Below are 27,338 nucleotides of genomic sequence, written 5' to 3'. Positions count from 1 at the left end.
TAAGTGTATTTCAATCATTTCTACAGCGAGTTTGATAGCAAAATAATAATCATAATTTAAAAAAAAAATATAGCATGTGTAACGTACGCGTACTGGAAAATTATTTACTAGCACTCACCTATCATGCGACTGGAGAGCGCAAACTCCGCCATTATCGTTTTCTGACATCACAACAGCAACCTACAGCTATGTTAGCGCACTCATCCCCGACTGGCCGAGGGAGGGGCGGGGTCACACGTTGAAACAGACACAAGGCAGCCAGGCGGGGAAAATTTCCTTTTACATTTTGCGACTCATTTTATATCTATCTGATTAGGGCTGGGTATCGTCACTGATTTCTAGAATCGATTCAATTCCGATTCACAAGGTCCCGAATCGATTCGATCCACGATTCGATTTAATTCGATTTAATTCGATTCGATTTAAATCTGGGAAATTTTGACAGTCAGAAATATTATAATTCAGATCAGTACATTTACATATTTTTGTATCTATAAAAAGGAAGCTGACACTCGCAAGACTTTATCAAAGGTGTGAGCATCACAGCAGATGCTTTTGTGTCAAAGTAGCTGAAGATAAAACACAGAAAAACATGAAGGTGGTTTTCCTGGCCTGGGATTTTATAAAAATATTCTGCAGTACATCAAAAACGAAAGAAAACCATTAATCAACATATGAACATCACCTCTGAAGTTACAGCGGTTTTATTAGAGACACGGTTAAGCGTTTTGCATTTTGAATAATTTTAAAAAGTTTAAATTTATTCAGTATTGAACAGCAGAAATGAGGTTTTCTTTTCGGAAGAATGTAAAAGGGAAAAAAACAGCGGCTGACAGCGCTGTAAACAACAGTAGACTTGTGTAACAAGCAAGCGAATAATGAAGAAAGGGAAACTGTTCTTGAAGTACAGAGAGAGAGAGAGAGAGAGGGAGGGAGAGAGAGAGAGCGGTGGAAGCAAAACAGTAAAAGTCAGAGTGAATTCATGACGATGTTTATGTGAAGCGTTTGGATCTTCTTCTGCTGCTGGTTCGGTCAATATTGTTTGGAGAGAGATCAAACTAACAGCTTTAGAATCGGCTCATAAAGGGCGTGAACACAAAGCGCGGACCCGCCGACAGATCAGAATCAGCGAGCTGTCGGCTTTCAGCCCCGACCGTGAGAAAGGCGACATCTCACTGATTCTGATCCGCAGGTCGCGCTGTGTGTTTAAGTCTATGTGCAGAATCCGTGTACCTGCTCTCATTTACTGTCTTAACTGTTTGGTGGTTCTTGAAATTTTGTGAGATGTCACCAGAGATTCTGGCATTTCGGGCAAAATAAATTTATATTAAAAAAATCGATTCAGGATTTTAATGAATCGATTTTACGTTATCCAAGCCAGAATCGATTTTAATCGATGAATCGATTATAAAAACCCACCCCTATATCTGATAGGAAAACTATTAAATCAGATAGTTGTTTGTGGTGAATGAAATACAGCTACACTTTCAAGCACTTTTAAGCACCACATCTGAAATTCAAGCACTTTTCATACCTTGAAAAGACAACATTAACAACATTTTCAAGGATTTCAAGCACCCGTACGAACCCTGAAAGAAACCTGTATGAGCCGATAAAGTTAGATGTTCAGTGCTGTTCCCAAAGCAAGTTGTAAGATGTTTAATTTAAATGCTACTTAATATTACTAACAAAGAAAACTGACACTAAGAGCTGTTACAATTTGAAAAGTCGATGCAAATCTTATTGCTAGCAAATAGTGAAGTTGGGTAATACCAAATGCTTTTGTTACATTCTGGAAAATCAGACAACTAATCAGGTTAATTGACAATAGGTTTGCAATGTGATTGGGTATTGGATAGTCAATCGTCAGTAGCACTTCAGTGTAAAATTACACAGAAATGGCAGCCAAACTATTGCTGAAGAAATTATAAGAAAGCTTGATTACAGTATTAGAGTTGAGGCTGTGCTGAAGAATGAAGATGGTCAGATGTTGACTTTCAAGTTTGTTAGAGTTGTACAAATTCTGTTTTAGGCTTATATACTGCATTTCCATGTAAATTTCAGTCAATCACACCCCATTTCCCTAGCAAAATATAAAGAGGGCTGGCACAAAACATGTGCACAGTATTGTGTATAAACAAGATCTAGGATCACTGGTGCCTTCTCTGGGCCTGAACTCATTTAAGATGGCGTTAATGAAGTGGAAAACTATCTCAGTTTTTTGATCTTGATCAGAACTGAAGAAGCTTCTCGGATGAGAGGTGAAACGTCTTCAAGCAACTTAAAGAAGTCCAGACACTTTTCTTTGCAAGCTCCTTTGACTATCTCAGTTTTGTTAACAGCATCTTAACGAGCAGAGAGACAAGGGACAATGTGTTCTGTTTAGAAGCTAACATCAAATAATAGCATCCATAATGATGGGGCACTAGTACACATTGCACAAGCAACTTAAACATCTTAATGCTGAGTAGCACATACAGGATTTAAGAGGAATGCATACTGCCATCTTCCTTACATCTTGTTCAAGGAAGGCCTTACTTATTTCAGCAAGATGTTCTACATCTACATGTTACAACAGCTTTGCTCCATAAGGTAATACCGTGTGGTTGCTAAACCGGCCTGCCTGTAGTCCAAACTTCTCACGCACTGGAAACATATGACCAAAGTAGGTGACACAAAATATTACTGTTGTGCAAGTGACATCCAATATAAAGCAAGAATGGGAAAAGAAATACAAGAAATGGTCAGTTCACAAATGACTTTTGTCAAAAGAAGAAGTGATGCAACACGATGGGAAATGCTCATCTCCATGATTGGACTTTTGTTTTTAAAATGTGCATATATTAAACAAACCACAGTAATTCAGATTAAAAATTTTATATGATTACCGACCCTTTCTCCGACTTTTGCTACACTACATGTCACATGTCTAATTTTTCTGAGTAGTGTATGAAGAAATGAAGGATGGATAAGACTTTTGCACATTACTGTAGAAGTGACTCCAAATGTTAAGCAGTCTTCCAGCTTCTCCACAGCAGCCATCGTGGACATTTTTCACAATGTTATGATGCTTATTGCTTACAAATGAAACCAAGAAAAACTAATAAAAATAATAATAATTATTATTATAAGACTTTGTGTGAACAGCCTACAATAAGCTATCTTAAAGCAAACACTCACTAAAAGAGAAGAGTGCATTTATTTCTATGGAGAATCCTAAACTTGCTTGGCAACTTAATTTGGAAACAAATGCATCATTTTCCTGTAGTTTGCATATCTTTGCGTACTAGACAGTGGTAGGCCTTAGCTATTTATAACATCACAAACTAGACGCCTATATCAAAATTACAGAGAACCTAGGCAGAGAACTAAAACTGATCCTGAAGTGATCTAGTCTGCCAAACAATATAAAATTTACTAATTTAAATAAATGTCATTAATAAGACTACTATAATAAGTGTTTTTTGTTTGTTTTTTTAAAGAAAAAGGTATGAACACAGTTTAAACGTACAGGGTGTCAAAAGAAAACTGAGGACTGCAGTAGAAACTGACAAGAGTCCAGCCTGTATGTCATAACTGCCAACACGGATAAGCCGATAATACTGCACTATGGTCATCAGTCAAGTCAAAGAATAAAGTTTCAGGAGGAGAGATGACTCCACTCAGGAAGGAACATGACACGTCACCCAGTGGATCCAATTTGATCTGAGATAAGTATCACCTCACCAAGAAGAGATTGATGTTCAAAGGTTCAGGCTGAGCCATTGACGAATGCAAACCACACAACCTCTGGTCTGCAATTATTATTTAAAAACAAACACACTTCTATTTAAAGACATTGTTTCCTTTATCTACATCCCGAAATAGCCGCTTCCAACAACAATGCTAAAAAGGCTTTGGAAATGCATGGGAGCAAGACATATCTATGAACAGTTCCTACCACAGAACACACAAGTATGATTAGACAGGAGAAAAATAGAATTTTAAAGCTGAAAACCCAAAGACAAACAATATGGCAATCTGACACAGCAGTAGATGGCTCATTTATATTTGAATGCTTAATTAACAAAAAGCAACAATGGACGGAGAAATGCCAAATGGGAAGTCAGAATGAGTGGGACTTACTTCTGAACTGGAGTGGCTTTATTCTGTTTCCAGACCAGGTACACCGAATCAGCTAATTACTTAAGCTGAGCTTTACAATGGTGCATTCAGGAATACCTAGGAAGACTGAGATATTAGCCACAGGCAGGGGCTTTCACAGATTCTGATACATCCTTCAAGTTCTTTTTGTTGTTGTTGCAACTGTTGTATAGTATCTCCTCTTAACAATACCACATTAAAAAAAAGGACTGCAGCCACGTTTCTACTTTCTGACACTCAAGGTGGCAGGTATCCACTGGGTGTAAGGTGAACTGAAGTCAACCATCTTATCATAAAAAGAAGAAGAAAAAAAAAAAAGATAGTGTGATGTAGTGAAGTCCAGTATCATGGAACCATTGTGGTGCAAAACAATCGCTAATGAACAGTCATATGAATAAAGTTGTTCATAAATTTGTTAAATTTGTCTGTAAATCTATAGAACTGTAATTTGTCCTTAAAGTTTTGCAATGTCATCTAAGTAGCACTGAGTTGCAATGTGGACTATATGACACAAAGTGGTTTCAATATTTTCATGGCAGGTTTCTTGCACAACGAGCACATAACAGATCATATGTACTCTTTGCTTCTGTTTGTTTCATTTATTTTTTACAGACTGTTGACATCCATTTATAAGTAACTGAGCATGAATGAAAGGCTTGTGTGAGTTATAACAAGGACAGGTTTGTAGCTGCTTTTATCAGAGAGAATGTGCATGCACATGTCTGCTTTTTGCATAAATGGCATTCAACAGGCGTTTCTCTTCTGGGCAAACCAGTTATAGGTACAGATTCCAAAGAAGCGTGGGACACTAGTGTCAGCAGAGATAAAGGCTGTGAACGGGCCCCAGCCACCAAAAGTAACAGAGTGAATGTTTAGCTTTAATGTCTGCAAAATGTAGTGTAGAAACTAGGATTTGATCTAGCACTCAATACAGGCCATTTACATTTTATTTAAACTTGTTTAGCTCAAAGGAACTCCTGCCATTAAAGGAGAGCCATCAGCTGATACTTTGCACAGTTATTTAAACAGGTTCTCTTCAAGTCAAGCACAGACTTAGTCAAAGGTTTAATTAAAGTTTCCTCTCAAACCTTAAAGTAAACAGTGCAAGCCTCTAATTCTGCACCAGTGAAGCAGCTCTGAACTCTTGTTTTGTCTCTTTGTGGCTAGTAGGGCATGCAAGCACTTAACTTTTTAATCTAACAAATTTTGCTCCCCTTTTACGCAGTGTTAAAGCAAACTGCGAAAACTGGGCCTATCTTTGTATCTCAGGGTCAGAGTTCTCAGAATTCTACAGTGTGCAGCGTCGTTAAAGATTAACTTCTGCGTCAGCTGACTTCTCAGAAACACTGCTTATTTTAAAATCAAGGGGCGGGCTGTTGCTATGAGGAAGTAGAGCAACTTAACCAATACCATCTTTGCCAGGTCCTCAGGCTCATGTTTCAAAATTGCAAAAGAAACACTTGAGCAACTGAAATGGGTTTGACTTGAAACCAAAACTGTTTTCTGAAGTTTACTTTTGAATATCTCTGATGGGAGTTAAGGCAGACTGCCTTATCAGAGGCACTATAAAACAAAAACCTAATGAGCTGCAGACCAAAATCACTAGTTTTAAATGTCAAAGGGGGGTATATTGACTGATATCCAGAAGAGTTCTGCAGTCTGAGTAAAGACAGATTAGGCCCAACCATTTTATCTCTCTGCGTGGGTAGTTTCTGTGATGGTATGTGCAGACAAAGGTTTCTAAACCACTCCTCAAACTATCCCACGAAAGGAATTCAAGCTGATGTGTTGGAGTGAGCCTTTTCAGTTTACAGCTTCACTATTGTATCTGAACGTAACTAATGCAGCTGGAAAATTAAAAAGTTTAAGAAAAAAAAAAAACAGAAGGTATATTGTGAGACTGTCACAGAATTCATCTTACAGCTTCCCTTTGCTGCTACTGACCACCTATCCCAGTGTATAAACCACAATGACTTTGAAATTTGCAAGCGCAACACCCATTTCAGCAACTGTTTCATTTTCAGTTCAATACAAAATCTTTGTTTTTACATTTGTCTAAATTACTGGCATTTTCAGAATTGGTTTGCCAATATGTAGTGACAGTGTGCTTCCCTCTTTTTGTGCACACCACTTTTGCTCTTTTATATCAGATCTTCCACTTCTTACCGCTGGAAAACAGCTTTAGTCCTTCAGAAGGAGAAATACACACACACACACACACACACTCTCCCTCTTCCTAGTTACCAGTCTCAAGGTTGTTTAAAGATTGTGTGCGTCACACTGCAGAGCTTTCTTTTCTGCATACCCAGTCCATTCGGGTATTGCGCAAACTTCTCTATGAAATTACCTCAGCCTTAATTCCCTATTGTCTACCAGTCTGTTCTTCACAGTTAACTACAGGGGTAACCTGGGTGGTAGATAACATTAGCCACAGGAGAAGACTAGGGTAGGCCTGCTGTGGATCATCACCATGGCGAGACACACTCCATTTCTTCCTGAGACCTGAGTGAGTGTTTGTTCTGTAACCCGAGACAACAGGAGGATCTGAACAAACATGGGTGAAGCCACGCATCAGGATTGCTTTCAACAAAACAGCAGCAGAACACCGTAGAAGTCAAGTGTACTTTAGAAACCTCCTGGATGGCAAAGACTTTAAAGATGTGTGCAGTTAAAAGACAAACTAGAATAAACTGCATCAACGCATGAAAATATACCCAGACATTAAAAATGCAAAGACCCAATCAAATGTGCCATATGTGATAAGTCACTAGTCTCTAGGTAGCTAAAAACACAGGAAGTAGACAATGTTATGTAATTTCAGGATGTTATGAACTCCTTTAGCCTAGTTTCACAATCTGCTTGTTGAATTCAGTTATTGTGCACCAGCTCTTTGCAGATAATTTGCTACAGATGCACCTAGAAGTGTGGATGCAGCTGAGCACTTAGTGTGAGGAAGGTGCTGCTGCAGCCTAAAATTTCTAGGAAATGGCAGCCATTGTGCTGCATTTGGGTTGTGGTGTGACTGTATAAAGGCTAACAAATGTGTAGGTGTCAACTTTACTGCACAGGCCTAAATAAGCAGCATTAGAACTAACGAGCATAGATTTAACCAACTTCCTGCTTTTGCGAATTTCCTTTTTAAGCAAAGAGTGTGAAAAGGCCAAACTATGTAAATTAAATATCTTTAATTGATCTGTACAGGGTTGTAGCTTACAGCTGGATCATAGACTGCTTTCTGTTCAAGCACATAGCCTCAGCCTCCCCCCACCCCCCCCAACTGTTCTTAGTCCTTGTTCAGCTTTTCAACAGATTCAAAATTTCCAGAATCCTTTTACAGTCAAAAGTCCATGTTGTTGGTCTTGTCTCCTAGTGCAGTTCCAGCATTTTCATAATCAGGAAGTACTGCCACACTCATGCAAATCCACCTCCTCCAGCACTCTCTTGACTTCAGATATCCTCAAAAGATTGTAGAAGATCTGAATGGATTTTGGAAACTGGAATCATGCAGGTTTCGCTTCCTAGTTTTGATCTGGGTCATTCTTACAAACCACTGCCACCAAAGCATTATACAACAAAATATAGTGAGTAAACAATCATTTAAAAAAGACTAGCAAAAAAGGAAAAAAAATGTCTTTTTCCTTTTTATTATGACATCTTTTAGCAAAAATAGACTTCTGAATTAAATAATGTATTTCTGAAACATTTTTTCCTTTTGTCCATTCCACCTCCCGAAAGCGGTTTGAAAAGGTGTCCAATGGGGAAGGAAAAAAAAAAGAAAAAAAGAAAAGGAAAAAAAAAAAAAGGTTGCTGCTCAGTGTCCACCAAATTCACCTGATCAACAGGGCCAGTGTTGCCCCAATACCAGCAAATCCAGCAAAGGCCATGAGTGTGTGCCTGACTATCGACTCAGGGTCTGCTACTCGAAAGAACTCCACAAAGCCATCCTGGAAAGGAAAAAGAAAGATGGGGTAAGAAAGAGGCAGATTATGTTCACTGGGCACAAAATACTTTCTGGGACAATAAAAGGAAGTTATGCAGTTATTTTCCCCCAATCATGTCACTACTCACCCATGCATTGTTTTTTACAATCCAGTCTCGCTGTTCAGACAGCAGGTATGCAGAAATCTCTTGGCTCACTAGCGCCACGTAGTTGTCCCTGCCCTTTTCCTTCAGGTGCTGAGAGACCACTGCCCCGAAGGCCATAAAGCTGACAATACGACCCCAGTTGGTCGTGTGGTCTCCAAAGAGGCTCTTCGCTACAGCACCGACAAATGACATATCCTCGTCTCTTTCATCCAATGACAATTTATTAATCATTCCTGCGAAAAGAAAATTAGACTAGATCAGAAAATCGAAGTCACTTATTTTAAGTCGAAGTTTAGTGAAATGTGTAAATTCTATTTTAGTATATTAGCAGTTTGGTCTCGGTTTAAAAATTGCAAGCTTGTGGTGACTTGAAGCAGTTAAAAGGCAGCCTGTGAGTGAAGCAGACAAACGCTCTGAAAGGTCTTTGTGCAAAATCCGCACAGACTGGTTTCAACTTACCGTTGTAAGCGTATCTGTGCTTTTCTAATACGTCCGCAACAACTCTTTTCATCGTCTTTAGTGCTTTGGTTTCTTTTCGTTGAGGCTGAGAAAGTCCAATAAAGTCACCCAAAAAACTGTGAATAAGGAGTTTCGTTTCTCTCTCCAGCTGCTCGTCGGATTCACTGTCCGAATGAAACTCCGGGGTGCTCGGCAACGAACCGTCTTCCTCCCGGTCCCGGATAGCTTTTGTTTTATACCCGTTTGTTGAGGTTACCTCGAGGTTGTCCGGCCGTTTGGGGGTACCATTGGACACAATCCCATTGCTAGAGTCTTTAGAGGAGCCTGTGGCGTTCTGCGGAGAGGAATTTCCCGATCCGTAGTGCATTGGTCCCTCCAAGACTCCATTTTGAGGAATAAGATATTCCATTAAGGTGCACTGGTTCCTTTTCAACATCATATAGTTGGCCATCTTGTTAACTTCAAACGAACACCAAACTGTTACACGAAAAATACTTCGACAAGAAAATCGGCGTTAGGCTATATTTGACAAAAAGCTAGCTTCTTGCCTAACGCTTCATCTCTGGCATTTTCTCTCGAGCGGAAGTAACGCACTGAAAACGGTTGAGTCCGCCTTTTATAGTCCTCACTGACGCACGACGTAGGCGTGGAAAAATTTCCAGTTTAAACCGTGTTAGGCATTGTCATAAACACTCCCAAAATTAATTCTAAAAATTTATAATAACAATACAACTGAAAACACGCACAGAGGTTATAATTAAAACTCTGTTGTTATGTCCTCATTATTAATTATTTTCCTACGCTTGGCAACATAACAACAAAAAAAATAATAATGATAAAGCAAAGTAAAATATTTTAAACTCAAAGCAAAACACAATTTAATTTAACTAATAATAATAAAGTAGTTTAAGACTTTATGGTTAAAATATAATGTTAAAATTATAGTGTATTGGATTATCTTCTGACAGATGTGTTGCACTGTAGAGGGACATTCACCTAGGTAGGAAGTGACACCATTACACTCCTTTGATATCACTCCAACACTAATCTACCAATAAAGGAGTATAGGAAACCATCATCTTAAATCTCCGAGCTCCATAACGTGCCATTGATTTACAACAACCCTATCCTCACATAAGCAGAAGTGCATTTGATCTATGACAGAATGCCAATGTTGACACATTTCCTTAAGTTAAAGAACTGTCTTTGCTTTGCCAATGTCAAAATATATCCTAATTAGTAGCTTTCATCACCTTTCATGTTATATGCTGGTATAACAGAAACACCTAGAATTTTCCATCCTGGCTTGTCTCTCACACCTGCATGATTATGCCTCCCCCTAGTGTTAAATGAAAGCTTGCGCCTCCTATGCGTTTGTGTGTCTGAGAATGCTTCTTCCTTCTTCTGTTTTTTTTAAACCCAGAACATTCCGGGTTTTGCGCCTCATCCCAAGATTTCTTCTGTTGACCATGCAAGAAATCTTAGGATTTAATCAGCAGCTAATTCATCTGTTTAACATGTAACAAGGATGAACAACTGAACTCATAAAACAAAACCCCACAAAAGCACCTTATTAATGTAAAAGTTTATTTCAAATACTGACAAAAATCCTCTCACCTACTTCCACACAACTTAAACATTCCAAGTACCCTTGTACTTCTGAAGTCTTAAAATCATTCCTGTATTCTCCAGTCATCCTGTTTATCATGTAAACCCTTTTTTTTCTTGGAAGCAAGGGTGCATCTGATTTCCCTGCAGTCTTGGGCCAGGATGAAATATACTAATTATGCATTAAGAGAACACAAGAAAAAAAAATATTACTTGCAAAACAAGAAAACAGATAAGGTAAAAGCAGCACAAAAGTACTTCAGAGCACACAGCCTGTTAATTATTTTATACATTCTGGCACATATTTATCATAGCTGAACAAGAGACACCCTGTGTGTTGGGTATGAAACATACCCAGCTATTTCCTCTTGTTGCACTGCTCCTTGCAAAGCCAAACATCAAGTAGCATTCAAGAACATCTCTCCACTGTTGTTTCATAACATCACAGCATATTAACCTTTTCTTTATTTAACCTGGGCTTACTTCTTGAAGCAGAAATAATGTAGGCTTTTTAAACACAACACAATAGTCTGTTCTTATCAAAGTGACAAAGCAGCTCAGAATTTTAAGATCTGGCTAGACCACACATTTGTTCCAAACCAACGATGCATTTATACATACATTTTTTGGAATCTGCACTTAAGTTGAAGTTTAACATAGTTAACATGTAACCAGTTTTTGCCACAGGAGCTTTATGACTCTTGAAGTGAGATGCTTAAAGAGTCAGACTGGCAGAATCAAGAGGACAGATGTTCTTTACAGGGTATGCTCTCTTAGATTTGTCATTGACTGAATCAGCAGCATTTACACATATTTCCATTTGATACAGATTCACATAGCCTCTGCGATACAATAAGATACAGCAGAAGTAGTGTTAAACAGAAAGGAGAGAGGAACCATTGAATCAGAAATAGCTTGGGCTATGAAAGAGTGGAACGCAAGTGGGAAACAACAAAAATAATTTCCTGTTTAAGTCTATTTACAACAGCTGGAACAGAGAAAAGCAGTGCATTCATACACCACCACAACAACAAGCATATATGCACAAGTCAGTCCTCTTTCACCCACTGCAACTTTGACACATTTTAAAGTCTCATTGAAAAATAAGTGAGGTCGAGAACGTGATGGTGCATGCACCCTGTTACCTAGCCTACGTGGTGGAGTGTGCGTTTGTGAAGGTTCCCTGAAGCAGTAATTTACACTGATTCTCAGTGAGTGCCGGCATCCAGTTCAGATTCTTGACTGTGCGAAGGGCGCACATTCAAAGTATAGAGATTTAGCGATCGTTCCATTGACCTGTTTCAGAAGCTGAATCACGATAACAGGTGGGATTACCCCCTCACCATGTGTTATAAAATCTCTCTCTGCTTCGCAAGTGTTGGCGCTCCTGCAGATATGCCCTGTTCCACTTTAAGCCCGTGATGATGCGTTATAGAGCTGCACTTATCAGGTTGCCTGTCGTTTACCCTCTAACACCCCTGAGATCAAACATCCATATGAGTAGTGTGAGTTTTGGAGAGAATAAACTTCTACGACGTGCTGGTAGTAATGTAGGGCAATACTCCAGCTGAGATTTTAGTGAAGTAGTTGAACTTTTTTTAAACTAAGGTTAGTGTTTCATTATGTGAACTGCAGTGAAAGGAGGTCAGCTGTTAAGGGAACCACTATGAGATACTGTTCATTCTTAAGTATTAAAACATTCTCTTACATGAAATTAGAAATCACTGTCAGAATTAGGTTTTTTTTCATAGTCAACCCTTAAATACTAAAAAAAATTTACTTTACATATGGCCTTGAAAGACACAAGTATGACTGCAACGACTCTGGGTACTTTTTGTCATCTCAATGAGACTTTTGTGGCTGGATACAAAACCTTTAGAAGTGCTTGCATCAGTGCTTCAAAAATAGCCAGAAAGATATGTGGAAGCCACATCACTCCTTACATCTCTAGCCAGATCAGTGTGGGCTCAAAGCTGCCTCATCACATTGCAATGTAAGCAGGATGATTGGATAGTAACAGTCACATTGAAAAGACAAGTGTATCCACAGCCTCTGGGCTTGCAATGTGGAATTCGGCTCAGTTGTTAAAGCAAAGAATATCCAAGCCAGAAATCCTAGGGTGTAATCCCAACTGAGTTGATTTAGCACTACCATTTCTCTCAGGCATGCTAGCCGGTTCAGTCCTTAAAGCGCTAAGCTTATCACGAGTTACGTGCTTGTTTGAGTATTATTTACAGAAGCATATACACTATGCAGGGTGCTTCCCCCCCAACAAATCTTTTAGGCTCATAGTTAGCACATATCTTGATGCATCTCAACAGCAACCACACAAAGGCTGAGCTCATAGGCTGGCAGGGTTCCCAGCCTTTAAAAATAATACCAGGATATACTCAACTGGCTCCCACCCTGGGCAGCAAACAGGAGCGTGTGTACATGGATTGTCAGAATAGCATAAAGCAAAGCAAGTAAAGAAGTGTGACTGTGGACATTTCAGGACTTTAGGTGGTTGTTTTGATCACTTACTAAGCAGCTGCTCCACTCCTGTTACAAAAGCATGTTAATTTTTTTTTTTTTTTTTTTTGTTACATATTACAAACATGCAGCCATGTTTTTTTTAAATGAGAGAAACAGGAGCAAAAGGTGTAGGAAATAAAAGCAACAGAAGCACACAGACAGAGAAAAAAGTGTTTCAAATCCCTGCCTGGATGAGCTGCAGCAGTTGTCGTCAGATTATATTTGACTGAAGTGACTGAAGGGGTGAGATGCAAGGAAACTTCCACTCATTTCCCAATAGGGTGTTAGTGAATGCCAAGTATCCCTTAAGCTGCCCCTCACAGATTTGGTAAGCAAGCAATTATTCACATATATCTTCCAAACCCTCCCGCTGAAGCTAGCTACCAGCATAGAAAGGGAAGATGAAGCTCAAAGAACACATTGTGATCATGGTTTCTAACTCCCGTACACACATTATTTTGGTGTCATTCAGGATGCAAAAATGAAAAAAAAAAAAAAAATACTATACAGAATACAAAGTGCATTAACTCATCCCATCCTACCCCTGCCCGATGACACACACACCTACTGTAATGCATCTTGGAACACTGAAAACCAAGATATAAGGGAGGCGGTAGCGCAGAGTGCACAGAGGGGGCAGAGCTGTGCATTGTGGGAAGGCAGAGAAGGCTATGACCTTGTGGGCCGCCTAAACCTCCGTCCCTCCCATCCCGCCCCACCCACATATAAGCAAATGGAGTTTTAACTTATACAACTCTGCCCGATATGTTAAAGCCAGTGGTGCATGGGGATGTAAAAGGAAGAGAGGGGAGTGGATGGACATATTGGGGACACAGGTGAAGTGGAGGAGGGATGCTTGCTGGGAATCCCGGGGGGGAAGGGGGGGAGGGTGCTTCTTGAATGACAAAGGCTAGCCAGCTAGCTTGCTGGTCACCAAGGAGGACTTCCTCTGGGGTAGATCTTGTGGCGTGGGAATGTGGTCACCAGTTACCAGATTCTTGTCAGGCCCTGCCACAGGAAGCTGTTTGTTCTTCATCTTGGCCTTGGCCATGTTGTAGTCACCCGAATCAAAGTACTTTTGCTGCGTGAAAAGAGAGAGCAGAGGTGCTACAAAGTTTAGCGACATGCTAAATACTGAGAACAGTGCTTACATATTTGTACAAAGGGTTATTGCTGATTGCACTAGTGCTATAGAAAACTTTCCAAATGTATTCCTGTGTAACAGATGGAGGAAAATTCATACTCATCTTTAGCAGCCTGAGTTTAACTACCATATTTTTTTAATGCTGAACACCACAATCATACCCATAAACCAGAACAGCTTTAAAAACCGGTTTTGTGTGTGCCTAATAAAATTTGAAACAATGCTAACTGAATGTAGCTTTAAGACCCAGCCGCATCATCTTCTACCTCCTTCCAAATTGCCTTTTATAAAATGAGGATACAGTCACCATATAAGCTGTAATCATTATAAAGCATGCTTTGCATTTCCTTCTTTAATATTGTTCCTTACTATAAATTTAACAGTGTTCAGTTTAACAGCTAAAGAGAACTAGAACCAGCACAATAACAAATATGTCGATAGTGCTCACACATCAGAGAAGATACCACAGTGGTAATGCTATTCTCTTTAATCAAATCATATGCTTATGTTTCAACATTTAAAAAATTTAAGTATGAGATTACCTACCTCCTCAGTCTCTGATAGTGTTTATTATCTTATGATAAAACGCTTTTCCCTCTGAATGTCTTGGCTACTCCTACTCCTACCCATGTTTCCCAGAATGACTTTCAACAACCTCTAGAGGTGGAAGCATATAGAGCATGTGCAGGTGGAGAGAGACATACAATTTTAAATCCGGGAAAAGTGAGATTGGAGTTAAAGTTTCCTTTGGGTGCTCTGTTCTGCAGTTCAAAATACAAATTAAAGTTACTCTGTCACACAAGCTGTACTGCACGTGCCATCAATCTAGCAGCTTTGTATTCCAGTCTATTGAGGATGGAGAAATTATTTTTCTCTTCGTTTCAATTAATTTACCCTTGTAGCACTGATGAATCAACAACTCAATGGTGGTTCTAGGTAGAGCCTTGATTCTTTGGTTTCTAAGGTGAGCATAAACTTTATCAGTTAGGTTTTTAGATCGCTGATATCTTTATTAAAAATTAAAGATATGTTCACTGCAATTACATTCAAATTGTTCGTTGTTCAATAATAGTAACAGCAGCTTGACCATACCAAAACAACAGCTATCCTTTTTCAATTTTACGTGGGGTGCAGGTGTTTAATGACTTGTTTTCTGAGAAGCTCTCATTAACGCACAGTCCTGTTTTTCCACTGCTGTTGCGGCTGCTGCTGTCTCTGATCGCATCATAGGCAAACTATAGTAACTCACTCCTTTTTGTAGTCTCTTCATCAGGAAGTCTGACCCACCGGGTCTCTGGCCCAGACCAGGATATTTGGCCTTCAGCTTCGCCTCTTCTGCTTTAACTGGGTTTGCATTTTTCTCTTGAGAGTCCTGTAGAGACAAAAAAAAGGTTTAACCCTCTTGTTTTGCAGAAAAACAGGGATCCTTTAAAATGTCGGTGGATGCAGCTTCAGAAAAGTTCACAACTAGAACAGCTGGTCATGTGATAGCCACTCACTTCTGGCCACCCTGCAATTCTACAACTTTTTCCACAAAGACTACAAGTTTACTGTGGAGCACAGGACCAGTACATTAAAAACACCTAAAAGTAATGCTGTGAAAGGGATTCAAAAGCATGACAGTGACTAGCGGAAACTTCATATACTCCATGATAGCATGAGTCACAGCATGACTGTCCTCCTCTTACAGTCTCTCATAACACCATAATGCCTGAGAGGAAACTTGGTACGACCAGGGACCTTAAGAATGAATGCTGAATGATTTTAGAAGCTTATGATAGTAACAAACAACTAAAGCTCTATTGGAAAGTTGTGTTGCTAAAGATCTTGTGACCAAAATATTGTTTATGCATATATTAAAAATAAAACTAGAATGTATAAAGCTGAAATCTCAAAATTACTATAAAACTAAACGCTGTAACAGAGTCCATTATTTATAGTAACTGAATTCTGCAACTTTCCATTTTTTAAACAAGACACAAAATCTATGCTATTAATTGCTAAATCCTATTGTGATCTTGTGCTCAACTGTGTTTCTGGTAATAGTAACTACTATGTTATGTAGTCATACATTTAGAGAAAATCTGAAAATTTGGGTCAAGAAATAACAACATGACCGGGCTGTCCAAACAATGCTAGGCTTAGATTGCTGAAGCCTACAGTGGGAATTCTGAAACAATGGAAGGGCTTGTGCTGATGCCTCTGCCGAATACTAGTAAAACTAGTCAGACATTGCCATTCAAGTACCCGACAGGTAGATACTGAAGCTACTAATCTGGGGCACCACCCTGTGCACACAGCAGGAGTCAAGCGCTTGACTCCATGTTAAAACTATTTCAGAAAACAGGCTAGTGCAAGACTATAATGGACAAACTCCAAAGGGCATTTAGACATTCCTTATAAACACACCTCAAGTGAGCTGCACAGCATAGACCTACTTCCACTATAGAGACAAGATAGGGCACTCAGCCTATAAAGCTTGCTGGGGCAGGGATAAAATGTGACCCAGGACACAGAAGCCGATGAACAGATTCCCTTGGGGGGGTGGGGGTGGAGGAGGTGTTGCACAGAGTGTGCTGATTCACTTGGGTCCATGAAGAGAAATTTATGAGGTACTATATTTGGTTTTGATGCAGGGAAACTGCAGATTCCAACACAGTCTTTGTGTACACAGTGGAACTGGGGAATATTTAGTTACAGTATAACTAAATATTCCCCTCAGGAAGGACTGTCTTTTTTTGTTCACTTAAAGCAACAGACAGGGTTAAAAGTCCTGTTTATAAGGTTTGCTTAAACTACTGGAAAAGCTTAAATGCACAGGCTGTGTCGCCATACGAAGAGATGAAATATTAAAATAATATTTCCTTTTGTGGCATCAGCTTAATTCACACAGAATCTCAGTAACAAAAACTCATGATTCAAATTGAGTTATGACAATATCAACAGTCATAAAGCAACATCTGTCACTGCAATACAAACAATTTCTATTCCCTTCAACTTTATGATTAGTAGGGCATGAACAGTAATGCACGGTTATAAACAGAAATCAACAAGTTTGCCAAGCAAAGTCTGAATTTTTAACTTCCTACCTTGTAAAGGCTGGGCAACGTTTAGTTTCCACTTTTCATTAGTTTTCTCGTATTGAGTAACGCAATTTAGATATGTGAATAATAAAAACAAAGTTAAAAGTACTTAAAATGAGAAAACTAGACTTTACATTATAACCTCTGCTTTATAGTGTTAGGACTGAACATCTTTCTTGTAAAGATAATAGATACTGACATTAATGTTAGCATCCACCACGGGTGTTTATCTTGTTATTTCTGCCCCACTGTTGGTACAGTGTAAATAAACTTAACGAGTGTCAACACTAATCTAACAGATACTGACATAAGAATGTTTGGCAAACCCTCGATCCTAATAATGGACTACATGGCATCGCTGCTGTGCTTATGGCATAGTATGGAAATGCGGAAGCACTGCAGCTGGTTGTCACAGTCAGTGCAAGACCACCAGGAATCCAGAAACTGCTAGCCATTCAGGAAAGACAGTTTTCTATTCGACTTTAGCGCAGTTATCTTTACTTACTCAGTGTGCACTGAGTGAAATTACCCAGTCATGCCTTTATCTGGAGACCGCAGGCCACACATTTAGTGTGTAAACCCCCCCTCGGGTACAGACCAATGAGGCCTGAGCTGCTGTGGACTCGCCAGCCAATGACACCAAGCAAGGGACAAAACAAAGTGACACACAAGCAAGGTGCTTCTATGCTATGGCAGCTACAACTAAACCACTTCCATTATACAGAGCAGCTCATATCGGCTGTACGCATCTTCCAGGTCTTCCCCGGTGCATTGGTGCAGCGCTAAGCTTACTGCAAACACTTATGCTAACTGATGCTAGCCACTGCTTAGTTAGCATGCTCTGAGGTTAGCTAACAACATCAAGATAGCAGGCAGAAACCCACCTGTTTTTCGTCCTCGTAGTCCACCTGAGTATCCGAGTCCAGGTTTTCTGACGACATTTTGTGAGTGTGGAGGACACGCAGGTGTCTCGTCGGTTGCTGGACCAACTCAAAGAGATGATTATTCAAGGTACCGTTTTGTGTACCTGTACTGGATCTAATCCTGCTTTTCTGAACACGACTGCTCTCCAACAAAAATGGCGTAACGACATATGACATCACCGTTAGGGCCGGCGTTTCCCTTGTAACTAACAAATACAGTAACCAATAGAAGTGGAGTAATATCCCACACGAAGCCAATAAGATTACGTTGAATGTGTCCCGGCTGTGATTGACAACCGGTTGGCCAATGAAATTACAAAGTGAAGACGGAGGCGATGCGGGGGCCGCGCTGCATCAACACAAATCACCACAAAAAACATATTTGGGGTAAAACGTTAGTTTTCAGTTAACGTTTGACATATCAAATCAAAATTATAACAATAAAAAAACAAAACAAAAAGCGGTAGACAAAAGGCTCTGAAGCCCTCTTTGTTTTTAGTTTTTATCTCCCTACTCTGTGATTGGCTCCCTGGTGGTGAACCTGTTGCTGCCATTGATTTCTACAGGTTGCTGCCCGTTAAACATTTAGCGGGAACCTTTATAATAGCTAACACCAAAAGGTTAGCTTTTATTTCCTAGTTCCCCAGAACGACTGTACCGTGTGTTTCTGGTTATTGTTCCCATGTAATTACAAGAGCATAATCTATAGAATAACTTCACGGTAGGTCAAAGTAGTGTGCTAGAGACAAGTAGAGGGCTACATCAGCTAGAAACTAGAAGGTCAGCTAGCTAGTTGCGATTTACAGTAAGTACAGTTTTCTGAGTAGACTCCTATCTGTCCTCAAATTTTCTCTCTTTGCTTTGCTTTTTTTTTATTTTAAATTTTGTTGTTATTTTTCACCAAAGGTATGGCGTGTGCACAGCAAGTGAGAACATCACAGGTAAAATACATTACTCATATGATTTTATTGTGATGTAATCCTGCAAACACTAAGTTGCTTAGCTAGCAGGCAGTTTCCTTTTTTTCCAACGGCAGTTTTTAGTTTTGTAAAAAGTAGTTTTTGTATTAACAATGGATCACTATTAGTGCAAGAGCCAAGGCGTCAACATTATTGAAATAATGTGGAATCACCTTTAGTGGGAATGGAACAAAAGGAAGCCAACATCCAAAGCAGAGCTTTGAATGTCCTTCAAGAAGTGATTCATTCATGTATGGTTTTACTGCAGTAGCAGTGTGTTTGGGATTATTGTTATGCTGAAAGATAAGATAAGATAACTCGTTATTGTCATTGCACAGTCATACATAGTACAGTAGTACAATGAAATTGGAAAACTGTCCTACGTCGGCACTACATATAACACAACACAACACGATATGACACATCACAACGCAACAGAAACACAACACAGTATATTAACTTAGTAATAAAAAAGAAGAAGAAGAAGAAGTGTATGTGTACTGCACACTGTTATTATTGCAACTTGTTATAAATATAAATATTATTATTGTTATTGTTATTGTTTTTACCGTTGTTACCTCCCCCCCAAAAAAGTCCAGGGAGGTAGCCAATCAGGTCAGCTATTTGCATTGATTAGGGCTATTGCCCTCTTGTAAAAGCTGTCCTTGAGTCTGTGTGCTGTGGTGTAGCTGGAGAACCATACAACGATGCAATATGTCAGCACACTTTCAATGGAGCAGCGGTAGAAGACGGTCAGCAGCTCCTTCTTCAGGTCCATTTTTCTGAGGATTCTCAGAAAAATGAAGCTGTTGTCAATCAGATGCTTTCCAGCTGCTACTGCATGGTGGATCAAATCTAATGTTACTTTTTTGCATTCATAATTACACTTTTGACAAGCTATCCAGTATCACTGACCCCAATCCATAACAGAGCCTCCACTGTGTTTTACAGATGGCTGTAGACACTCAGTGCTGTACCTCTCTCCTGACCTCTGTACATATTAATGTTGATTTGCAACAACATTTTCATATTTGGATTAATTATTTCATTTGAACTGTTGTCAATAATCTTCAGTCCAATTCTTTTGTAATGTGGCATACCTCAGCCTTTTCTTGCTATTTCAGTCCGTAAGAATGGCTTCTTAAAAGCCACTATTCTAGTGAGACTATTTATAATGAGACTTAAGACTTTTGAAGGACATGGTACAGATACTGAAAGCCAATAAAACTGCTGTAGATAGTTTTTAAGGCTTGCCATCTTTGTCCATCACTTTTCCAGTTTTCTAAGATTTCATTGTAAGAACACACGGCACACTATGCTGAGATATGAGATATACTAACAGTAGAGTCACTTGGTTTGTGATAAAAGTATTGTTTGTCATGCATGTTTCATAAGTAATTATTTAAGTTGCATCATGGGTGAAATAACATCAGTGCTTTTTTTTCCAAATATCAACAGACTTACACAGAAACAAATTGTGGCACTAATATTGAGGTCCACAAAGATTAGAAAAATTCTGTTTGTGTATGTATTAAATAAGGTGCTATAGCTGAAACGCAGCTGTTGGAGGGCAGGATTTCTAATAATTGTGTTACCTGTCATGACTAAGCAGTGCTGAGTCTGATTAATTTGTTTCACTCATACAGAGCACTCAGCTGTTTCCTAATCAGATTGCCTCGGAGCAGCAGTCATTGGTTGTTATGAAGAAGCTTCTGGCCATTGCAGTATCTGGCATCACATACCTCAGGGGCATTTTCCCGGGGAAAGCCTATGGGAAAAAATATGTGGAAGGTTAGATTACATATGAACCTAATTTGACTGTACATCCTATTAGCTTTCAAGTTCACTTACCTGGAAAAAGTTCCATAGAACATTCACGCGTTCTATTTTTTCTTTTTAGATCAGCAAGTGATGATCCTCAGAGAGGAGCACAGCTGTCCTGGTGCCACTCAGATTCTTCAGTGGTAAATTACAGCAGCTTGACATTTGCTAGCAAGAGCTGTTTATTAGGGTCACTAAAGCCAAATAGACACCATCTTGTGGAGTCATATCAACTGCTCCATTGTGATGTACCAGTTTTGATTTTGTCTTCCAGTGTTATCCCTTTGACAAAATCTGTTCATAGACAAACCCCTACAGAGGTACTTTATGATAGTTCTCGTTTTAGTAGGTGTCACCAGAACTATGTTTTACCATAGGTAGACAAACAGACCTACAAGGTAAAAATAAGACCATCATATCTTTTGTGGTTGGTCAAAAATTGAACTTGATTGAACTTGGTGAAGTTGAAATGATATTCTTGATCTGTTTTCATCAAGAAGATATTTACATGCAGTGAACAAATATAATCTAATTAGTGCAATAGACAATTATGCTTCATAAATAAAACGTTCTAGCTCTTAGGGTCATGGAAAATGAGATGAGAAGTATATTGTTATGTTACACGCAACAGTTTCAAGTGTGTAACAGTGTAAATAAGGGACAGGTTGTTGAAGAAATTAGTTTTTTTTTTATTTCTTTTAAATTTACATTACAATTAAATTAATGCCAGTTTGTTAATCAAGAAATAATTTCAGTGGCTCCTTGTTCTTGTTTCATTTTTTGTGCTTAATTTTAATTATTATTTTTTCTATGGATCATAATTGTTTTTAATTTCCACCAGGATGCAAGGATGTTTTGATGCCATCGAAAAGAAATACGTAAGTCACATTTGACCTTTATCAGTCAGAAGATTTGTAATGTACACATACGTTAGGGGAGATTTAAAAAAATAAATTGTAATTTCCACTTTTTTTTGTATCAGAGCAACTAATGCAGTCAAAATGTTGTTTTTTCTTCCTCACCAGCTTCGGACAGTCATTATATCTGTGAGTATTTTGCTAATACTTGAATGTGTGTTCTTGAATAATGACTCTTTGTATTAAAACCAGTTAGGGTCAGCCTGGAAAAGCGAGTGTATCTAACACATGAGCAACTAAATGTCGGAAGAGCTGTAATGTTTTAGATAATTTAGTCTTATATTCTATGCGGTACTGATGTTTGTCCATTTGGCCTTATTTTTTAGATTTATACCGACCCAGAGAACCCACAGGTAAATATCAGGTTATCTTTTTGCAATATTCACTGTTTAACAATTTGAAGGCTGCTCCAGTCTACAGTCTGCATGCCTAAGTATCTATGGGCAAGATACTGAACCCAAGGTTGCTGTCCCATGTGTTCATTGGGGTATGAATGTGTGTGACCGTTAGATGGAAAGAAACTGGTTGTAGAAACAAGTTCTTGTATTATTGGGTGAATGAGGCACTTTGAGTAGAGTAGAAAAGTGATATATAAGAAGTGGTCCATTTTCCGTTTACTGTCTCCATAGTGATTACCTATAACATCTGGCATGTCGTCTTTTTCAGAAAGTGACCGAGTTTTACCACTTTAGGATCCAGTACTCTGCAGCAGGGGCACACATGGATTTTGAAAGGTGGGGTGTGTTTATGCTTACAGATTACACTCACGTATGAGAAATTAACTTGAGTTTCTGTTTTAATTGTTACCTAGTCAATCTTTGAATTTGCCTGTCTTTCTTCGGGCCAGAAGTTGCTTGAAAGTTGGAGAAAAGAAGTGAGGAGCTTAAAGAGTTTTATGTATGAGTAAAACTTAAACCCAAGGTGATATGTCTGTTATTGTGTCAATAAATCGAAGCCTTGAAAGAATGATTACTATATCATTGTATCAGCACTGGGCTACAACTGAATTAAAGGGTGGAGCTCTTAACATCTCTCCAACTGCATCATCTTTGAAATGTGACTTCAGAGTGACTGGCTTATGTTAGACCACCCCAAGAAACTATATACCCTTTACCTGCCAGTGTAATGATTGTCTGGCAGAGCAGCTGAAGTAGCGGGCCCTTTTATGCTCATTTTTCTTCTTGCTTGACTTTCTTGATCAGCAATAACAACATCAAAGTCTCATCAATGTCATGTGGAAACACCAGGAAAGCCATCATCCTGCTGGTGAGGAAGCTCTACACTGTGATGCAGTACCTGGGCCCTCTGCCAGAAAATGTCTACCTCAACATGAAGCTGGCTTACTATGACGATGGTAACACTCACATCAAAATTAATGATTAGCATTAATTATATAGAACCCACATTTTTTTAAGGCTTTGAACATTTTTATTATTATTTTTTTATTAATTCATTATACCAATCACAATAAAGACTCTTAAATCCAGTGTTTTAGGTGGTGCTGCTTGATGTCTCATACGTGCCCCAGCTTTGATCTTTTTTGGCAGTTATTCAACAATGGTGATGTGCTTTTCTGTTTTTTGAAAAGTAGACAAAAAGAGATGAAGGTCTGGGTTTAGATGATTCATACGCAGGAAAAACAGAAAATTTTTCAGTGTGTTGTTACGATTTGCATATTTTCCTCAAATGGTGTCCAAGTGAATATTAACATATTAACAACAGTTCATTAACTTTTTTGTTTTTTTTACTGCCACTAAGTTTCTACACATACTCACACATTATATATCTATTCAGCTAATGCAAGTATCTAATCACACAATAACATAGTGAGAAACCCAGCCCATGCGCCAGACAGCAGTTGAGAGTACCCAGCCCTCTTGGAGTCACTGGATGGGGTGCTGGAGAGTGCTCCATCCAGAAACTTCATTGTTTCGCAGAGAGACTGTAACACTCATATGGGCAATAACAATGTGACTTGGAAGAACTGCCTGCCCTGACTTTGAATGTGGCATGGTCATTGGTTCAAAACAGGCTGGTCTGCGTATTTGAAAAAGCTGCTGATTTTCCCTTTCACTGTTGCTTCACTCTGTGTTTGCTTTTTTATTTTCCAGTTACTCCTCAGGCATACCAACCACCCGGCTTTAGGGAGGCTGACTGTGACACTATGGAGTTTGAACAGGAACCTGTCAAACTGACCATGGGGGAGGTGGTCAGCCCCTACCATACCTTAAAGTTTGACATGGCAACAGAAAGACACAGGCTAGAGCAGGTTAATTGAGAGAACTGTAAGATAAAGGGATAGAAAGTGATAAAAGACATTAAAATGCATATAAAGGTTTTTGTCTTTCTTTTTCATGAGGTTTATGTTAAATGTGCAGCTTTTTCATATTAGCCCTTCTGAGAGCTCAATAAGGCATATTCTTTAATTATTCAGGTGGAGGAAAAGTGGGTCTTGAAGATAGATGAAGAAGATGCCATCACCCAGGTCAGTGGACAAATACTTGGTTTTTTTAGCCCATTAAGTGATTTATGTTGTTTACAGTATTATTTATCCTGCGTAATAGCACATTATCATTTTAGACACAATAGTCTTTACAATGGCCAAAAAAGCATTGCTAAATGTGTTTTATTTACATAACCCTGGTAAATCAACATGATGTGTATAACTCGTTGTCATTTTTATAGCAGATTTTACAAATTTTCCTGCTTTTTTTCCTCGAAAATGTGCTCTACATATTCATTTTATGTTAGAATGAAGTATGTTCTTGAGATCATTGTCCAATGCACTGAAGTAGTAGCTTCACTACTAACATACAAAGTGGGAAGTACCTAAATGATGCAAAAACCGGTGAGTCAGTGTCAGCATTTTGTCATTGTGGTAAGTTTTGACATTTTCCAGTCATGATGTTCAGTAAAGCTGTTGTAACCCCATAGAGTGAAGACCCTAAATGTGTGGAGGAGGCTCAAAAGGAGAACACAATCCTGGAGAACACTGGTAAAAATCTGTAAACATAAAACAGTCTAAAACAAAGCAATAACTGAAAGTCTCCCATCTTATTTTGTTAAACTTATTTTCAGGATGTCTCAGTTAATAAACTGAAAAATCTTAAACTGAAAGATGTAGAATAAATATTATTGCTAGACTCTGTTAGTAGTCTTGACTAAATATGATAATAATAACTCAAGCTGAACTAAAACAATCTTAAGGTATTTGTGTTTTATGAATTCTAGAGGTGCAGGTGAGCTGTCATGAGGAGATCAATACTTGTGAGGAAGTCACAGAGGTATGTGTGACTCACTGATGATGCTCAACACATTGTGAACAGGTGACATTTAAAAATATATGACGACTTGGCCGTTAAAATGCACTATATCTGTTACATATGCCTGTGGTTTGTAGCTTTGTTGTTGTTTGTTGCATCGACTCAAAATATAAAAGCCAAACCAAAGAAAAACTTCTTTTGAGAAGTTATAGGAGAAATTATAATATTTTGTATCTGAGCATTCTGAATATTGATATTCTAGCGTTTTTTGGGAGCTGAAACTAAAAAAGTGTTTCAAGAACTGTTTTGTAAAATTGACTGGTTAACTGATGTGGAGGTTTATGGCGAGGTGAGGCTTATCCCCTAATGTTTCCATGACAGATAGAAAAAATAAAAATAAAGATCTGGATTTGATTCCAAATGTTGATCTTGTAGCTGTTCATCGAAACTCTTACTATGAGGTCCAAAGAGATACAAGTTAAGGAAACCATTTATGAGACTCAATAAAAGGAATGAAACAGTTAATGCATTATTTTTGTGAATCCTTGAGTTAAAGCTGAAAGTCTGCACTATTTACAAAAAAACAGTGTTATTATCCAGAAATGTGGGGGGTTAACTTTGCCTTCAAGAGCGCTATAAATGCTAATACTAAAAAGTTAAGGACCTCTAATCTGTTCAAAACGCAAAAATGCTGACGGCAGCCGAGTGCCTCAAGTGTACTTAATAATCACTGGCTTTAAGGATCATCTCTCCTCTGTCAGATGGACACTCTGGTGAAGAAGACTTCTTATATGGAGGTGGGGACGAAAAGGACCAGGAGTGGAAGGATCATCAAGCCAACTATGGTCAGTCTAACATTTAAAACCTATTAGCTACAGGTCCTCGCCTCACTCTATTACAGCTTGACAACCCCCTCCACACTAAAACACTTTGTAACTGTGCAGAAATTGAAATTGTACTTATGAAACTCTCTAGAGTTTGTAACATTTTGAACAGTGGAAGACTAGTTGCCTTTTTTAAGGCAGCAATTACCATATTATCATGTAAACCTGATGTCTTAATCAGGCACATCTTTGAAATATATAATAGATATGGGCCCAATAAGGTCATCTCTGCTCATTTAGGATGTAATGGTCTTCAAGCACAAAAAGTAAGCACAAAATCAGGCATGAAAATGGTCATGTAGCTGCTTAAGTAGCATTGCTAACATCTTCTGTAATTCTGTAATAATGAAAACTCTTTTTATTATACAGACTTTTGTAGATTTTGCAAGGTTGGAAAAGTAAAGTGTGTTTCTCTACGTTTGTCAGCAGGAGACAAACCTAAGCATGCATGGGCAACAAACAGACTGTAGTTAAATAAATGAAAATAATTTGGTAGTTTATCCAAAACTACTACCTGTTGTCAAAAGAAATGTAAATGTGGGTGGAAACATGTCCTCACATGACCTATCACTCGGTTCGTAAAAACACGATTTGATTTGTTTGATAATACTGCAGTATTCGTGCATAACCAAGATGTGTTCTGCAGATTTAGGATTAATAAGTGGAAAATGCGTAGGAACCGTTTGTTCCACAGATGAGTCAACACTGGTCGCTTTGGTTTCTCAGAGTGGGATGGTGCCTGTCAGTAGACACATAAAGCCGTGCTTTACTAAATGTCAAATGCATGTTTCTTCTGCTGTTTTCAGGCTTCTCAGTTTCCCACCAGTCAGGAAACGCCGTCCACCGACTTGCCTACGAAGAAACGTAAGTTTAGCGAGCCTAAAGAACGCTACTGACATCACAGCCTACTGTTAATCCAGCAGTGATGTTTTTTCTTTTTTGAATTTCGATTTTGATCACAAGTTCCACAGTTTGATTTTTAGAACGTGTTACTGACTTTTTTTGGCGATGTTTCAGAAACATTTTGAGGTTGTGCCATTACTGTCCGATGGTTAGGTTTGTTGTTTGAATGACATAGTGATCTGAAATACATTGTTAAATGATGTTCATCAGTAATGTTGGAATACCTATGCCCAAAACAGTGTTTGTTACTTTTTAATGGTTGTTTGTTTTATTGTAACCATTATATATGCCCTATGTATAAATCAGTTTGCAAACTTTAATTAAATAGAAAGAGGGCATCAAAGTATAACCTGTGTTTTCAACTTGTTAGTGGAAAGGGGGACAAGGTACTACAAATTTGGCTGTAAATTATAAAAATGAGTTTTTACACATAGATATTTTTGCTGTATTTCTAAGTTTGTGCATTTATTTGCTCCATAGTGTAAGGGTTTATACATTTTCCACTGGAGTGACAGAGCTCCAGTTTAATGAAATATGCAGCACTACCTGCTGTGTCAATATCTTATGAATAAAATAGGGCATTTAAATTTTTTCAGATGATACATTTTTCATTATTAGGTGTCATAAAAAC

General features: G+C 38.6%; 3 protein-coding genes across 3 annotated transcripts; 1 reads left to right on the top strand and 2 right to left on the bottom strand.

The window, feature by feature from the left end:
• Nucleotides 1–7,319: 7,319 nt before the first annotated feature.
• Nucleotides 7,320–9,267, bottom strand: mcl1b (MCL1 apoptosis regulator, BCL2 family member b). Its single transcript, XM_085366647.1, has 3 exons — nucleotides 8,689–9,267; nucleotides 8,212–8,462; nucleotides 7,320–8,087 (listed from the first exon to the last, which is right to left on the bottom strand). The coding sequence occupies exons 1-3, from the start codon at nucleotides 9,137–9,139 to the stop codon at nucleotides 7,971–7,973; spliced, it is 819 nt and encodes a 272-aa protein (XP_085222773.1). The 5' UTR covers nucleotides 9,140–9,267; the 3' UTR covers nucleotides 7,320–7,970.
• A 993-nt stretch (nucleotides 9,268–10,260) lies between these two features.
• Nucleotides 10,261–18,137, bottom strand: ensab (endosulfine alpha b). Its single transcript, XM_085366646.1, has 3 exons — nucleotides 17,922–18,137; nucleotides 15,204–15,326; nucleotides 10,261–13,891 (listed from the first exon to the last, which is right to left on the bottom strand). Exons 1-3 carry the CDS (start codon nucleotides 18,135–18,137, stop codon nucleotides 13,721–13,723), a joined length of 510 nt encoding a protein of 169 aa, XP_085222772.1. The 3' UTR covers nucleotides 10,261–13,720.
• Nucleotides 18,138–18,868: 731 nt separating this feature from the next.
• hormad1 (HORMA domain containing 1) lies at nucleotides 18,869–26,700 on the top strand. The gene is made up of 14 exons (XM_085365858.1): nucleotides 18,869–18,901; nucleotides 20,575–20,710; nucleotides 20,820–20,883; nucleotides 21,582–21,618; nucleotides 21,766–21,786; nucleotides 21,984–22,010; nucleotides 22,324–22,391; nucleotides 22,860–23,011; nucleotides 23,769–23,926; nucleotides 24,062–24,142; nucleotides 24,592–24,652; nucleotides 24,889–24,941; nucleotides 25,682–25,765; nucleotides 26,611–26,700. The coding sequence occupies exons 1-14, from the start codon at nucleotides 18,869–18,871 to the stop codon at nucleotides 26,698–26,700; spliced, it is 1,065 nt and encodes a 354-aa protein (XP_085221984.1).
• Nucleotides 26,701–27,338: the final 638 nt, after the last annotated feature.

This window comes from Diplotaxodon limnothrissa, linkage group LG11 (assembly GCF_057381915.1).
Source record: "Diplotaxodon limnothrissa isolate DT_005_m linkage group LG11, D_limnothrissa_male_GT1.1, whole genome shotgun sequence".
Lineage (NCBI taxonomy): Eukaryota > Metazoa > Chordata > Actinopteri > Cichliformes > Cichlidae > Diplotaxodon > Diplotaxodon limnothrissa.
Note: the sequence above shows the minus strand (reverse complement) of the source record. Positions and strands in the feature narration are given on the sequence as shown.

Bases quoted from the DNA above. Each gene is read 5' to 3' on its own strand.
- mcl1b (XM_085366647.1), bottom strand. From the start codon at position 9,139: ATGGCCAACTATATGATGTTGAAAAGGAACCAGTGCACCTTAATGGAA. The intron at 8,463-8,688 runs GTAAGTTGAAAC...TTCTTTTCGCAG, and splicing joins GCACAGATACGCTTACAACG to GAATGATTAATAAATTGTCA. The intron at 8,088-8,211 runs GTGAGTAGTGAC...TTTCCTTTCCAG, and splicing joins TTGTAAAAAACAATGCATGG to GATGGCTTTGTGGAGTTCTT.
- ensab (XM_085366646.1), bottom strand. From the start codon at position 18,137: ATGTCATATGTCGTTACGCCATTTTTGTTGGAGAGCAGTCGTGTTCAG. The intron at 15,327-17,921 runs GTGGGTTTCTGC...TTGTCTCTACAG, and splicing joins ACTACGAGGACGAAAAACAG to GACTCTCAAGAGAAAAATGC. The intron at 13,892-15,203 runs GTGAGTTACTAT...CTTTTCACGCAG, and splicing joins TGAAGAGACTACAAAAAGGA to CAAAAGTACTTTGATTCGGG.
- hormad1 (XM_085365858.1), top strand. From the start codon at position 18,869: ATGGCGTGTGCACAGCAAGTGAGAACATCACAG. The intron at 20,884-21,581 runs GTAAATTACAGC...AATTTCCACCAG, and splicing joins GCCACTCAGATTCTTCAGTG to GATGCAAGGATGTTTTGATG. The intron at 21,619-21,765 runs GTAAGTCACATT...CTTCCTCACCAG, and splicing joins ATGCCATCGAAAAGAAATAC to CTTCGGACAGTCATTATATC.